The 15,882-nt window shown below is 32.2% G+C and overlaps 1 protein-coding gene across 2 annotated transcripts; it reads left to right on the forward strand.

Annotated features, from left to right (window-relative positions):
* Window positions 1–731: 731 nt before the first annotated feature.
* LOC125067203 (phosphopantothenate--cysteine ligase) lies at window positions 732–15,052 on the forward strand. Of its 2 annotated transcripts, none has more exons than XM_047675656.1 (7): window positions 732–1,150; window positions 3,017–3,158; window positions 3,965–4,193; window positions 6,183–6,397; window positions 8,233–8,418; window positions 9,376–9,478; window positions 9,835–15,052. In XM_047675656.1, exons 2-7 carry the CDS (start codon window positions 3,027–3,029, stop codon window positions 9,912–9,914), a joined length of 945 nt encoding a protein of 314 aa, XP_047531612.1. In that variant the 5' UTR covers window positions 732–1,150; window positions 3,017–3,026; the 3' UTR covers window positions 9,915–15,052. The 2 variants fall into 2 exon arrangements, with proteins under 2 accessions (XP_047531612.1, XP_047531613.1); XM_047675657.1 differs by having other exon boundaries at window positions 3,020–3,158.
* The last annotated feature ends 830 nt before the right edge of the window (window positions 15,053–15,882 follow it).

The following is a 15,882-nucleotide window of genomic DNA, read 5'->3' on the forward strand; positions in this document are numbered from 1 at the left end:
AACATGCTACAATTTATACAGCGTATATTTAAGGTTACTGTTATCGGCCAAGTCGATCTTTCTAAGTACTATATTTTTGTTAGAATCAATTTTATTGCCGACAACATCCGACATTACATGTACGTACATAATTATTATGTAATACTAACGATACCATAATGTATGCTTACATTATTAAACTTTGTACATTCCAAATTTATATATATATTTTTTTTTTATGTTACAAGTAGGCGACCACCGCTCGTAGACAATGCCGCTGTAAGAAATAGAATGCATTCCTTACATCGCCAATGTGCCACCAACTTTAGGAACTAATATATTATGTCCCTTGTGCCTGTAGTTACACTGGCTCAGTCACCCTTCAAACCGAAACACAACAATACTATCATTGCCGGCTTGACGTTGATTTCTGGGACACATGTATAAAAAAAACATAATATCATTGAAGGAATAATTGATGATACTTTAAAGAAGCTAATATTTAATTTACCCTTTATTTTCGGTAGAACTATAATAATAATTATAGTACTCATATGAAATGACTACATCATTAAATTATTTACTAATCGGCAAGGCAAGCAAGGTACTTGTGTCCAAAGACGAAAAAAAGTCGAAGGTGTCGTCTGTCATTGATGACATATGTAAATGATACTTTATATTTAACGTCATGTCAATTGTCAAAGACAGTCTCAAATCTTAATCTGTTATCTGTCACAAGTTACAAACTATTATCTATGCGTGTCACAATTTGATAACGAATTAACTACACAAGAAGCGGCTTATTCCCTTATCAAATTAAAGTATAATCGATTGGAGTAACTGACCTATCAATGCGGCCAAGAATTTCTAATCGAAGTACGAACCCACCCTAAATCGTTAAATTTACGGCAAGAATAAACGCAGTGTGATGTTCTAATAAGCATCGATTTTTCCATAAAACCCGCTAACTGATTATTCTCTAGTAAAACTGACTAGGCAGACGTTTGACACAGTGCCCCATAGTATAAAGTTCAAATTAGGAGTACATTTTGTTTATGTTGTAAAATATTCAGTGAATAAGTTATTATCTCAGCTGTCAAGATAGATCTTTGAGTGCAAAAATTATTCGTAATTTCTTAAACATCGTAATTCGCAACGTAGAGCTAATACGGTAAGTTATGTTTTCATTATAAAAATATAGTTATTTAAGTGGCCTTCGTATCAACAAGTGGTAATCGCGGAAAGTAATAACCTTAAAATGACAGGCTCAACAGTTATCTGAAAGGATAAACAGGTTGATACGGAAGTATTTCCAACATTTTTTTCCATTGAGGCCCTTCATTATATGCTATAACACAATTAGATTAATAATTAAATTATATTTCCACATAAAGTATTACAAGTAACACTGAATAAAACTATCAACACATATACTGAGCCATAATATTGTTTTGTTTAAAAAAAAAAATACAATTGTGAGCCTATTCTGTACCTGTAAGTTACCAGTAATTTTTATTTTTTTAATAAAATTTTAATTGCATTTTCTGTATTTAAGTTCTCATCTTTATTTATTGGAAGAGTTACACCATCAATTAGAATAAGTTACTGAAACTATTGTAAAACAAAAATATTCCATGATATTTGCTAATAGCTCTGCTATATCATGCACTACTGACAAGTCTTAATGAATTTATCTTTAGTTGTAATGCAACACTCAACTTCACTACTTATATATTGGATAAATGTAGTGAAGTTGATAATTTTTAATTCAAACTACCAATAACAAGTTTGCCAACCGTCTAAATTAAAAATTTTCACAAACCCACAATCTATATCATAGATTATTCAAGATCTCGACTAATGATATTGCATTTATTCAATGTAAAAATTGTTTATATTACTTTACAAGGAGTAAAGCAAAATAAACAACTTTTTTTCATTCTCCATTGTATTCGGAAGACTTTATTCTTGTTTTAATAATTTGACATACAAATATAATTTAGACCAATCACAGTCAATATATTATTTACACAAGACAAATGTTAAAATTTTGTAAACATAAAATCTATGATTTGTAAATGAATGAATGAATAAAAATAAACTATAATAAAATAAAATTAAAATATAGGACAGAGTAATAATTATTCAAATATTTTTTGGCAATAAATATCTTTTAAGATACAAGAAACCTTACAAAAGCAGATACCTTATTACTGTAAGCTTCTTAAATCTAATTACTGAATTACTTCCTGAACCAAATTTACTTTACAAATGTTGTCTGTGAGGAATTGACTTAACCTTATTCTTAGAAATAATCTTACAATTTACTGTTAAACATCTCATATCTCCAGGTAATATCTACATAATAAGTCTATTTTGTAACTTTCGTTTTTATTAATTGTAATTTATTAATAGCATTTCATTTTAAGATCATTCAATTTTTTTACTATATTATCTGTTTTTTTTTTTGTCTACAGATCTATTTAGAATCTGTGACTTTAATTGCTTGACAGTAACAATTTTTAATCATTATTATAATATTAGTCTTATAATATCTATGTTGTATATTGTCTTATAATTTGATATTATATATATGCATAAAATATAATATCAAATTAATAACTTTATTACGAAAAACTTATATAAAACTTTAACATATATAAATTATATATTAGTAGGCTGTTTCCAGTTAAATATTTTTACTAACATAATTTTCAAATATAATAATTCAAACAAATTTTATTAATTTACAAAATAGCATAAAATGAAACGGACAACTTAATTTTAAACAGTCTGACCAAAGATTTTTTTTTTAAATTTATTATTGTTTAAAAAGTTTAATTATAGAGAGTGAGAATTTAAACATTGTCAAGACTTTTGTTTGATGAAAGAGTTTCTTAGTGTTATATAGTATCACCATGCCCAACCAGTTGCCTTTATCTTATATGTAATTTTATATGATATCCCAAAAGTGCTTATAAGAAAACTTGAAAATAGTATACTTGAGTTCTGACTATATAGCATTTGTGTATGTTAGAAGTGTCACCATGGCAAGTGGATCCTGGGAGGAATTCTTTGCTGTACACCTGCCTCCGACTGACTTTGAAGACAATAGATCACTCCTGAAGGAGTTTTGCAAGCGGCATGACCAATATGGAAATAAAATTGTTCTTGTGACTGTAAGTATGTTTTGTTATTAAACAATTTATTTATTACTTAAATGTTTGAAGTTGCATTTGTTTTAAAATGTTTATTTAGTACTAATTAAATTTATTATTATAAATATTATAGTAATAGTGACACCTGATAATGTCCCACTGTTTGGCTAAGGCCTCTGGTACACATGAGACAAATAATCATTTGACACATGTAGGTTTCCTTACCTTGTGATGTTTGCACACCTTCAAAAATAAGATGAATAATTATAATAAAAAAACAATGAAGCGAATAAAAAAACATTACTTTGTACGTAAACTCTAGTTCAAGCTTGGATTTAACCCAGTTGTTTAATGTGCAGCTAAATAGATATTATATTTATTTATTGACAATGTTCTAAGATTGATATTTTTGTTAAAGCTTTAAATAAAGGCTGATTATTTACACCAATTCTGCTGTACACAATCACTATAGAATTTGTCAAGACTTGTTCTATTGCTATCTCTTTCTCTAGAGTTAGACAAGAACAGGAAAGAAAGACTTAATGTTAAAACTATACAGAATCGCACTTACTACAATATTCTTTAAAAAGACATTTAATACATAATCAACCATTTGCAAGTCATCTTATTATTTTAATATTGTTATCTCTTTCTTTAGAATTAAACAAAAACAGGATAGAAAGACTTTTAATCTTTTTTATTTGTTTAAAGAGTCTGTAGTATATAATAAGTTCCAATACATTACCATTTTATTTCCAAAGGCATTTCATATATCTAGATAAATCTACAAACCGTCTATGTATTATTATTTTTCTCTAATGTTTCAGTCCGGTGGCACAACAGTTCCCCTAGAGCACAATACAGTTCGTTTCGTTGACAACTTCAGTGCGGGCACGCGCGGCTCGGCCTCGGCAGAATACTTCCTGGAACACGGATACGCAGTCATTTTCATGCACCGGCAGAAGTCTCTAGAACCTTTCACAAGACACTTCAGTGGTCAAAAGCTATTGGACATGCTGGATTTACAGGAACGAGGACCAAACACTACCATTACAGGTATGTTGTAACTTTATTGATTCACGATACTTGATGAGCGATTGAAATGCTTTCTTATCTTTAGTTGGATATAATTGTAATGGTAGGGTGAGCCAGTATAGTTCTCACAAGGGACATCTGGTTGCCCAAGGTTGCTGGCGCATTGGCGATGTATGGAATGGTTAATATATCTTACAAAGCCAATTTCTAAGGGGGTGGTGTTTCTTAGCCACATCAGGTGACCAAATTGCCCGTTCGCCTACTCTATCGCCTGATATTTACGACGCGAAAAATCAAGCTAAAGGGAACACAAATGTATATATCCTGTGTAAAGGTCACTTTCAGTATTAAAAAAGAATGGTAGTTTTACTTTGTATTAATTTCCGTGTGGATTTTTTTTTTTTGAAAACTTAATTTTTTTACTATCCGTCTATTTGTTTTTATTTTGATAATTTTATCAGCCTTATAACATCGAGTATTAATCGACGTTTCATTTAATGTTATGACGTCACTGCCATCCTGTATATATATATATATATATAATATAAAAGAAAAATATTTTTTTTATAAATATTTCTTAATATACTCTTTTAAAGAGCCGAGATGGCCCAGTGGTTAGAACGCGTGCATCTTAACCGATGATTTCGGGTTCAAACCCAGGCAGGCACCACTGAATTTTCATGTGCTTAATTTATGTTTATAATTCATCTCGTGCTCGGCGGTGAAGGAAAACATCGTGAGGAAACCTGCATGTGTCTAATTTCAACGAGATTCTGCCACATGTGTATTCCGCCAACCCGCATTGGAGCAGCGTGGTGGAATATGCTCCAAACCTTCTCCTCAAAGGGAGAGGAGGCCTTTAACCCAGCAGTGGGAAAATTTACAGGCTGCTAATGCTAAAAAAAAAATACTCTTTTAATGGTAAAAGTGACTTTTAAACAAGAAATATGCATTTGTGTTTCTTTAAGTTATATTTTTTTTTTTATTTTTATTTAATTGAAGCATAAGAAACAACATTATAAAGTTTCTATACGAAAATAATATCAAAGAGGTTTTAGACGATGTAGAAAATTAATGTATTAATTGTCACTTTTCGTTAATTTATTTTACATCTAATATATTAATTATCTACATATAATATAAGCAAAAAGCTATATTTATGGATAAAATCATCGAAAATTGTTACATTCGAAATTTAAAAAATATATGTACATAAAAGTGGAAAACGGACTTATCGTTTTTGTCCAATCAAAAGACAAAAGCACTCGGGCTGATGTTGAAGCCTCATTATTCGTGACCTCATTGCTAAGAACAGTAACAGACTAAAGGATCACTAGAAAATTGGAGTTCTTATTATGATACTATATTATTAGTACATTATATTTACGATGTTAATTCGTTGCTTTTGTATTTATGTAAGAATTTTAAAAATGGAATGGGAATTTCCAATAAATATATATGTTAATCAGGTATAGCATATATACCAGCAATGTAAGAAGAGTTAACCACTTCTTATATCGCCAATGTTATGTCCCATATGTGGTGTGCCTGTAATAACACTGGCTCACTCATCCTTGAGACCGAACGCAGGAGTATAATGTACGCTATTCGGTAGAACAATTACCGAGTGATTTAAAACGAGCTCACTATTAGAAAAAGAAAAAACTAATATTTAAAATATTTTTAAGGTGTTTTTATATTAATTGTTATGGTGAAATTTATTACAAACCAAAACATCGAGACACGGAGACGTACATAGGCGCATTATTTCAAATGAATTAAGAATACAAATTCAACACGTAGGAAGACACTTCAAAAAGTTCCTACCTATAGTCTAAATTAACCTTATATTTACGCATGACACGCGATTTGCTATTAGTTAAGCTCTATTGTGCTTTTTATTTTACTTTACTTAAAAACATAATGGATATCATAGATTACTCAAACTGTTGTCAATGATATCGCGTCAATTCGACGTAAAATGTAGTTTACTCGTGCGGTCCGGTTCAGTGAAGCCAGACAGCGTGTTCGCGCTGGCGCCCGTGCTGGCGCGGTACCAGGCGGCGCACGCGGCGGGCGCGCTGCTGCACGTGTCGTTCACCACGGTGTCGGAGTACTTCTGGCTGCTGCGCGCGGCGTGCGAGTGTCTGGCGCACACGGGCGCGCGCGCGCTGCTCTACCTCGCCGCCGCCGTGTCCGACTTCTACGTGCCCAAGGACAGAGTCGTAAGCCGCTTCGCATTATTCATGTAAAGCTTTATCCGGCAGTGCTTTTCATTTCTAGCAAGCTGGCTCCAATTTTTCTTATAAATTACCATTTTATAACAATCGCATCGAAGTGCCCTCGACGTTTCCTATTCTACAAACGCAACGATCTAGTTTCGGTTCGATTAAAATTGGATCGGAATACATTTGGGATCGTATCGTAATCGATATAAATGAGTAGAATGATAATAATTGGTCCTCGATATGATTAAGCTGAGGTTAATTATTGTGAGCAATAGTCGAAGTTGGATCTTAATAGAAACGGAAACGTATCATTTCCGTTATAATTCGTAATAGAATAAGTTTGGTTAAGATGACAATACATTTTAATGGTAAACATGACGTCACGTAAGGTATTGTTCTATCACTATTAACTATTCAATTGGTTTTTTACGTGTTATATAGCACTTCTGGATTTATTTTGTAGTTTATAGTTTCTATAGTTAGTATCTTTTGAGTTCGTTAGTCTAGTTCTAGTAGCTAGCTGAAACATTAAAATTTGGACATTTAAAAGTTATTGATTCTTTCAGGCAAGAAATTCTAAGTTCCCTAATTAGAATTTCTTGCTTAATTTAGATGCTGCCAGTGTAAAAATATGTGCCTCGAAATGTTCATAGAGCTAAAATTCCTGGTTCTGTACTCTACAGTCGTATCAAATCGCTGTGCCATCAGATTTAAAGTTAGAGAATAGAGAGTACATCAGGTTTTCAGGATGACAGTGGTGACCGAAATCGGTCCCTGACCGGCATCGGGAACGGGAACATCACTTTTGAGAATAATAAAAAAATCTCGGGATGCTATTTTTATTTATAATTTCATATCTACGTTTTTTATACTGAACGTTTCTAACTATTCTTAACTTTAGACACACAATGTTTTTACCCCATTACGAATTTTTTCAACCGTTATTCTGGTTATTTTTTTTTGTCGTGAAATAGTTTTGGAAAAATTTTAGATCCGAGTGTCAACTCTATTTTTTTACGGTCTATACTTAATTATTCCTCATTAAACAAACGGTCGCCACGACAAGTATTTACACACAGATTAATTAGCAAAGGACCTTGGGCACTCACACTGACACTTGTAATTCGATACACGACATTAAGCTTGCTGTCACAAATTGAAATCTTAGAATCAATCCAAGTGTCCATAACATGATCATATAAAGTTCTCTACTACATACAAGGCTGTCACACAGTGGTCCGTTGTAGGGTTAGGTAGGCGGACGGGCAAATGGCCACATAGTAACTGATGACCGCCGCCTATAGACATAGCCGATTTAAGAATGATTAACTATTCATTACATCGCATAATACATATCTATGTAATGTATTTAATGAAAAAGAATCACTACTAAGTGTCGGTATCTCTACGTAGATTCTAAATCCCGAATCGATCGTCGCTTTAAACAGTACAACTTTGATTATCCGTTCTAAATAGGACCGTGACTAGTTCGGACAATCGAAATATGGGTAAATTGGGACAAGATCAAACAAAAACAACACATTTTCAGTCTATTAACAGTCTATTAAAATTTGACATACATATTAAAATAAGAAAAAAGTAGTTGTAATATTAAACACCTAAAAAAACTCAAATGCTATTTGTATATAATTTTTTTATAATATCGTCAATTCTTATTGACGAACAGCTGCAACGCACCGTTCGGATAAACTAAATTAGCGTTCGGATAATCGAGAATCTGCTGTATTTGATTGAGTCTTTTAAAATTACGATCCAAACCTCTCCTGTTAATTTGGAGCCACTTTCCAATGTAATAAGTATTCTTTTTCCAGCCAACACACAAGATGCAATCAGCGAGCGGACCGCCTGTAATTCAACTGAATTTGGTGCCGAAAATGTTAGCCCCGCTCGTGAACCTCTGGGTCCCCGAAGCTTATGTAGTTTCTTTCAAATTAGAAACCGATGAAAATCTTCTCATAACCAAAGCTAGAGCTGCATTAGAGAAATATAAACATAAGGTGAGTGTGATAGCGGTAATGTTTTTCTCAATACTGAATATAACTTTAATTAATTTCCTTTTTATAACATTTTTGTATCTTAAATATGTATTAGTGTATAATAGAGATATATAATATATATACATATGTATATATGTAGTAAGTATAAGTATTAGTGTGTAAATATTTGTATGTAAGTTTATGACTGCACCACCTACGCCCCGATGGTTTTAAAAATTCTCTCTCAGATTGGGTTGTCTGGAAGTGATGGCTAATTAGCCATAAGTCCGCCCCTTGTACAACACTCGTAATCAACATTTTTTTTTTCGTTTTTTTATTTTTTTTTTTTATTTTACTAGTTTTATTTCACTTTCATTTCATAATTAATGTATTGTTGTTTCATTTAGCTTGAACTGGTAACACCGGCGACTAAAGGGCCACCCTTGTACCACATACATTATATGGACACTTTGACTGCCTCGTTGCTCTAATGTTTAGATCCAAGGCCACAGATCCGAACAGTTATCTAGAACAATAATTTGATTTAAGATAAATGTTATACGGAACAATATCGTGTGTGTAAATATGTATATCACTTCTCGGCACACCGGCCTTTTCGCTTTAGGAAAAGGCTTGTAATTTCCACTGCGTAAGCGATGCGTAAATATTATTTAAATGAAATTCAACCGACTGAAGTAGATGACGTAAAGACATGGTGGTGTGTGCTCAAGTTAATGTCTTAAAAATTAATATTGCCAGTATTCCTGCATTAAAATAATAAACCACTGTTTTTGGAATAAAATCTTTGACCAATTTTTTTAAGACAAGACATTGATTTTAAGAAATTTGAAAGAATTAAAAATGTTGCTTATCTTCATAACACCATTCATTGAAAAGAGATAGCAATATTGTTAGTCCTGTTATATCAGCTTCGAGATTGTAAAAATGTATAGTCTGCAATTTATTACATATCAACAGATGGTGGTAGCGAATTTATTACAAACACGTCACCAGAGGGTCATACTAGTCTCCCCGGACGCGAACCAAGAAATCGTCCTCACCAGAGAAGAAGTACACGCAGGTACGAATATTTTGCGTTTTTTAATCAAATATTTGACATGGCATACGAAGAAATATGGTGCAGGCGAATAAAAGTGGTCATCATTGGGTAACCATTAAAAATATCCCTTATGCCACCAATCTACAACCAAAGATGGTATTTAAGATGTTACGTCCCCTGGGCCTGTAATTACACTGAGTCACTCATTCATGACCAATTGACAATTATTATAAAGCACTCATCACGCCATCAAGAAACCTACCATGGGTTTTAAAATGGTATATCCTTGTTTGGAATAAAACTGGGTCAATCACCATTGAAACTGTAATACGGCCATATTATATATTAAAACGTCTGACACGAGTGGGTTTTCGCAGGCGTTGACATCGAGGCCACGATCGTGGCGGAGATCGTGCGCCTGCACGGCGACCACATAGCGGGCGTGGCTCCCCGCTGAGGCTCGCGCGCCCGTCTGGCGAGGCTCTACCTCACCGACTAGGCGGATGGACTGTACTCGTGTCTCCATGTCGACCGGGTGTGCTTTTAGTTACGGCTGTCGTGTCGGTGTCGAATCTTAGTTGTGTTTTGTCGTGGTAGAGGTTCGTGTGCAATATGGAGTGGGGGTTTTGTCATTTGATAAAAAACAAACGACAAATTTTCATTTTACAAACTACTCTGTTAAAATTGTTAGTATATTCTCAAATTGGGTACTTGTTAAATGTTCTTATATAAAACGAAATGTATGTGGAGACTCTATCCTCAATAATTCAGCACGTTGGATCCAGGAACTGTTTATTAAGGGTTCATGAATAATTAACAACGACCAGTTCGTGGATGTCGTGCTGACCCCCCCTCCCTCATCTAGTATCTGAAGTGTTTATTGTAAAATGATCATTTGTCATACGTTATTTATCAAACATTCTGACACCGAAACTAATATGATAAAATAACATTTTTAGTTAAATTAACATCGTCAATCATAAATGTGAAGTCGAGATATATTTTAACAATTATTTGTTAATATTTTTGTATAACATATTGAAAATATAAGTTAAGTTTGATTTCTCGATTATCTGTATGATTTGGACAGATTTGGACAGGTTTCATAATAGATGTTGTCGAGTATATATCGATACTAAATTTTAATAATAGTTGTATGACTATTAAAGTTATTATCTTGATTAATAAAAATTAAAAGCCGAATACTGTCTGCGATTATCATCGTACATCTATACACGTAATTTCAGTGTTATATATATACATATATACACGATTGTACTGATGGTAATTAAATTTGGCATATATAGGACTTAGATAAGGATATAGGGGGTTTACGAAAAAAAAATATTCCGCGTGGATATAGTCACGGAAAAAACCTAGTACAGATTATAAAGCAGGAGTTGTCTCACCTGTATGAGCGAGGCTCAACGGTATCTGATATAAAGACATCTTCATATCATTAAGTATTCGATATTATTACACATTTAAATGTAATAAAAGTATTTTTATTTTCTTCTAAAACTTATAATGATATATATATTAGTTTATCGGTATTATGTTATTCATATTCGGTACTTACCTAATATATTTAGGAAATTATTCAATGAACGATAACGAACGCGTCTACGATGCCCTTTTGCATTACGTGCACACGCGCACGTGTGGACGGAGCGGTCTGGGCACGATTACTTGATTCTTTAGAATTGTGCGCACTTTATGCGTTTGGAGTTTTCTGCACATTGTCGGTTTTAGGGAGTAAATAAAATGGCACCCGTGTTTGTAAATATTGAAAATAAGACGTCCATATACTGTGGAGTTATATTGGATAGGTTACATTATTCTGATTGTATGGTCAAGAGCGATCGTGTTTTCATAGTAAATGCACGTACAGGGAATAAGATGTACGGAACGTATATATCTACGGTGTTTCGAATACGATACCGATCGTATTTCAATACACGAACAGACATACGAAAAGCGTTTATGTTTGTATAGGTTTAACCTGTGAAAGAATGAATTATTCTAAATACTACCATTATATGATGGTAATATATGTTTATATGTACTAAAAAAGTATATAAATAATATAATTGTACGCGTATAACTTTAGTGAATACTATATTTTCAAATGCCTCTACAGGTTATCGTCATAAAATCTCGAGTTTGGACACGGATTTAAAGTTACTTGGTTTTTTCCATAACGTAATTCTGAAGCAGTCCGGAATAGTGACGTTGACGATATTACACTATCCGCATCGATCATGATCACGGGCAAATGGGTCACATGACGGTAAGTGATCACCACCGCGCATAGACATTGATACCGTAAAAAAATTAAATCATTCCTTACATCGACAATATTTTGGCTTTTGTCCCAGTAGTTATACTGACTGAGCCAGTGGCTCACTCACCCTTCAAACCGGTCACATCGATACTAAGTGTTGCTGTTTGAATATATAATATATGATGAGTGGATGGTACCTAACCCATACGGGCTTGCACAAAGACCCACCGCCAATTAAAACGTTACGCGAGCCAATATATAAGAATATACTCCACCATGTGCTAGCATCGTCCGTGCATTGTCTATGCATTGACTAGTCAAATGTCCATCTTTTATTAGAACGACGTGACTGTATAATAAAGTATAATGCCAAACATTAAAATGAACGTGTAAATCATTAACTAAAACTAACCTATCCTCACTCGACAGGCAGATATCTTATTTATTTGTATAACAATGTCAATGTGTGCGTTAATATTTGCAATTTGAAAGAGGTTTTATGTGAATTATTAAATTAAAATTATTGGTGTTACTATATAAATATATATAGAAATTTATTATATTAACCACATGTAGTCGTAATATTGTCTAAATGTTAAGTAGTTTTTGTATCGTATTATAAAATAATCATAATTAATAATAATAACCAAAACAATATCTACCATTTACATAAGACGTATATTATAAAGTATTTTTATAGTTAATTTATTTGATCGTCGGAAGGTAAATAGTTTTGTATATTCAAAGGTCAGACACACTTGTCTAAGCGAAGCGATTATGACAGCGAAATGACAATACATAACGCTATGGACTATTCATGGAAGCTCGCTTCAAATATGTCTCTATATCTCGACCATATTAATAAATTTCTCAATTTCAATGGTCATGGCAAAAATTACTTGCATACAAGTACAATTAGTTGCGTGCTATGGACAGGTTTTTACAATCGTCAAAGACTTTGCGTATGGAAAATATTTATATACAATTCTACATCTGAGCGTCTGGTTCGCTTCGATAGAATAGTAAAGTAAACGCTGACCATAGACATAAATAATAGAGTCAGTAGTCAGTAACTCAACCAGTGATTTCAACTTGAGCATTAAGACAAAGACGAAGAAAAGAATGTTTAGACCAATCAGGGCTCTAAAGAGAGACGCACGATCTTTTATCTCGCTTATATATGTGAATAATTCTTAGTGTCAAAATTATTACACGGATGCATTTTTAAATCAATGTAGGTATCCAGTGAACATCGATAAGGTTTCAGTGCTAGGATTAAATTTCTTTTTATATTATTAAAAACGTTAAAACATATTTTGAGGGTAGAATGGCTTTAGTTATATCGATAATAAAGGAAAAAAATAAGCAATCAAATATTATACATAATGGTTACTGTTAAAGTACATAGTGGATTTGCCTTTTTGTAATAAAAGTTTTAATTATAACAAACAGTCTTTATTGTGCCACAGAGCAAAGTAATGCTAAGAAGAAAGAAAAAGGCGCGAAATTTACCACAGACTACATAGTTGGCTATAGATAACTTGTAGGAGTGTTAAAAGTCCACTAAGTACTTTAACAGTTACTATGACTTTTATTTTAAGTTTTGTTAAAATAATAATTTAAAATAATGGTGTTATATTTTGTCGATAGGTTTTATTTTAATTTTAATGAGGCTTTAAACATATTGTATAAAAAAGCACTAATGTATGACATAATCTATATAAAACTGACATATCAAGACCGTTTATAATTCCCTAAATAAAGTAGCTAAAACTCAGAAATTATTAATAATGTGAAAAATAACTATTTTACACAATAAATAATTAATAATATATAGTAATCGGTGGAGATGAACCGAGTTGAATCGACAGTCAGTGTATATTGGCCACGAGCTTTTTTACGAGTCTCATATGTTTCATTTCCTATAGATATTTTATCTAAGGCTCAATACTCTGAAAATGTCCGGTTTGTTATATACTCACGTGTCCAGTTTCAAAATTTTGCCGTATATTGCTTTTTTTTATATACCAATAAAAAAGGAAGTAGTACATAAAAAACGCAGGTGCTTGCACTTTGATAGATAACGCATCGGTGAATATTATAAAATGTATGCAAACTTTTTTTTTTTTTTTAAATAACACGAATGAACTGATGATATAATCCTCGTTTATTCATGGATTAATTTGTGTTATTAAAAATAGATATATAACGTGACTGGCTTATGTATATTATATTAAGGCAATGACAAACGATTGAGACTAGTATTTACTAATAAACGCTCCGTTTCCGAATGAAATGCGAATATTCTGAATGAGTACCCACCCTTATTCACAAACGAATCGATTAAAATATTAATTCAAATTGAGAACATAAAAAAAATCAAACATCTCATGGTAAACATGTTTTTTAGAGAGTGTTTTATTTAAAGATATATTTATTTATTAATTACGACCTTTGTCTGATTGTATGTTAGTTGAATATTTTATATTAAAAATGTTGGTGTTTATGATTAAGTGGTTTTAATGTATACTATATTTGTCTATATAATCTATATAATTGTATTGTTGTTGGATGTAAAGGGTATTTATTTATATAGATGTGGAATCTTGTTATTATGTAATCTCCGTAGATATAATACAGTACCAACCTCTATGGAATTAATATTAAATATTTTCTTAATTATCTGTCAATACAATTTAATTTAAAAAATGTTCGCTGTTCTATGTAAATCTTTTTAATTTCAATGGAATGCGAAGGCTTATAGAGCGACGCACCACAAAAGAACTAAAACAAATGAGAAAACTTTCTTATCTATGTGTGTGTGTACCTTTAAATAGTGGCCTACTCTTGGCCACTATTTTTTTTGACGTGTTCTTCACTTTGACAGTCTATCTTGACACACATATAAATCATCTAAGAGCGAATGTTTGCGTAATCAATTTAAAATTATAATATTTAAAAAATGCAACAATCCATAGAGGTTGTATGTAAAAAAAAATATATAATCAAAATGTTTGTGTGTGCCACTTGTTTGAGGTGTGTGATACGTTATAAATGTATGTATAGAACTTTATAGAAAATATAAACTTTAGGTGTAACCCTTTCCAAAAACTTTGACTGATGTTTTGTAATTCCATTAAAAAATTAACTAGTTCCAACCTACTTTAAAGATGACATTCAGATGTTTAATTTCTGATAATTAGAAATACTTCAATTTTACATGAGTTCTGACCATAGATGTGTATTTAGTAGAAAAAAAAACAATACCTTAAATGAATCTTAACAAACTCTTCATATGTCTATGGTTCGAACCTATATTTTTAATCTGTCATATCGATCTATTCAATCACTAAGTCGCGCCACTTCACTTGAGAGTGATATGGGTAAAATTACAAGTTTAATCCTTATTTTAGTAATAGGATATATTATAAAAAAATTAACTGATATGTTTACAACCCATAAAATGTGTAAGGGCGCGACTTGGAAGCGAACTGATCTTTTCATACAAAACTTACTTTGTTACTAAGCTTACCTGTGCGAATGTATTATTATCATTTTAAGATAAAACTTAAGGCAATTTGTCCCTATACTAAACAAACTGTAAACATTTACTATTTCACTTTATTCGTTATTTAAAAACAGATTTGATGTTTAACAACTGAAGTAGCTCTAAAGACTAAATACATCGCACATACAGTACTCGCTCGTACTGTTTAGTCTTCTGAACATGCCATCGTCGTGTTTATCAGACAATAAGATCTGCGATTCTCATGGCTATATACTCGTGTGGGCAATGGTGACCTTGAAATTCGTGTTTAAACATTTTTAATGGCAATGACGTTTATTAATTTAGAAGTTATTACACTTATAATGAACTGATCATTCTAATCCTTTATTGCAAAGCATAGAGACAATACTTCAAAGATACTTCGTCGAAAAGATAAATCTCAATCGGTCTAGTGTCTACATCACATAAATCTTAAAACATTTTTTTTTAACATTAACAGCCTATAAAATTCCCACTTCTGGGCTAAGGCCTCCCTCTCCCTTTGAGGGGAAGGTTTGGAGCATATTCCACCACGCTGCTCCAATGTTGGTTGGTGGAAATCTTAAAACAGCAACACTGAATTTTTATACGCAT

This window comes from Vanessa atalanta, chromosome 11 (genome assembly GCF_905147765.1).
Source record: "Vanessa atalanta chromosome 11, ilVanAtal1.2, whole genome shotgun sequence".
In the NCBI taxonomy this organism is placed as follows: domain Eukaryota; kingdom Metazoa; phylum Arthropoda; class Insecta; order Lepidoptera; family Nymphalidae; genus Vanessa; species Vanessa atalanta.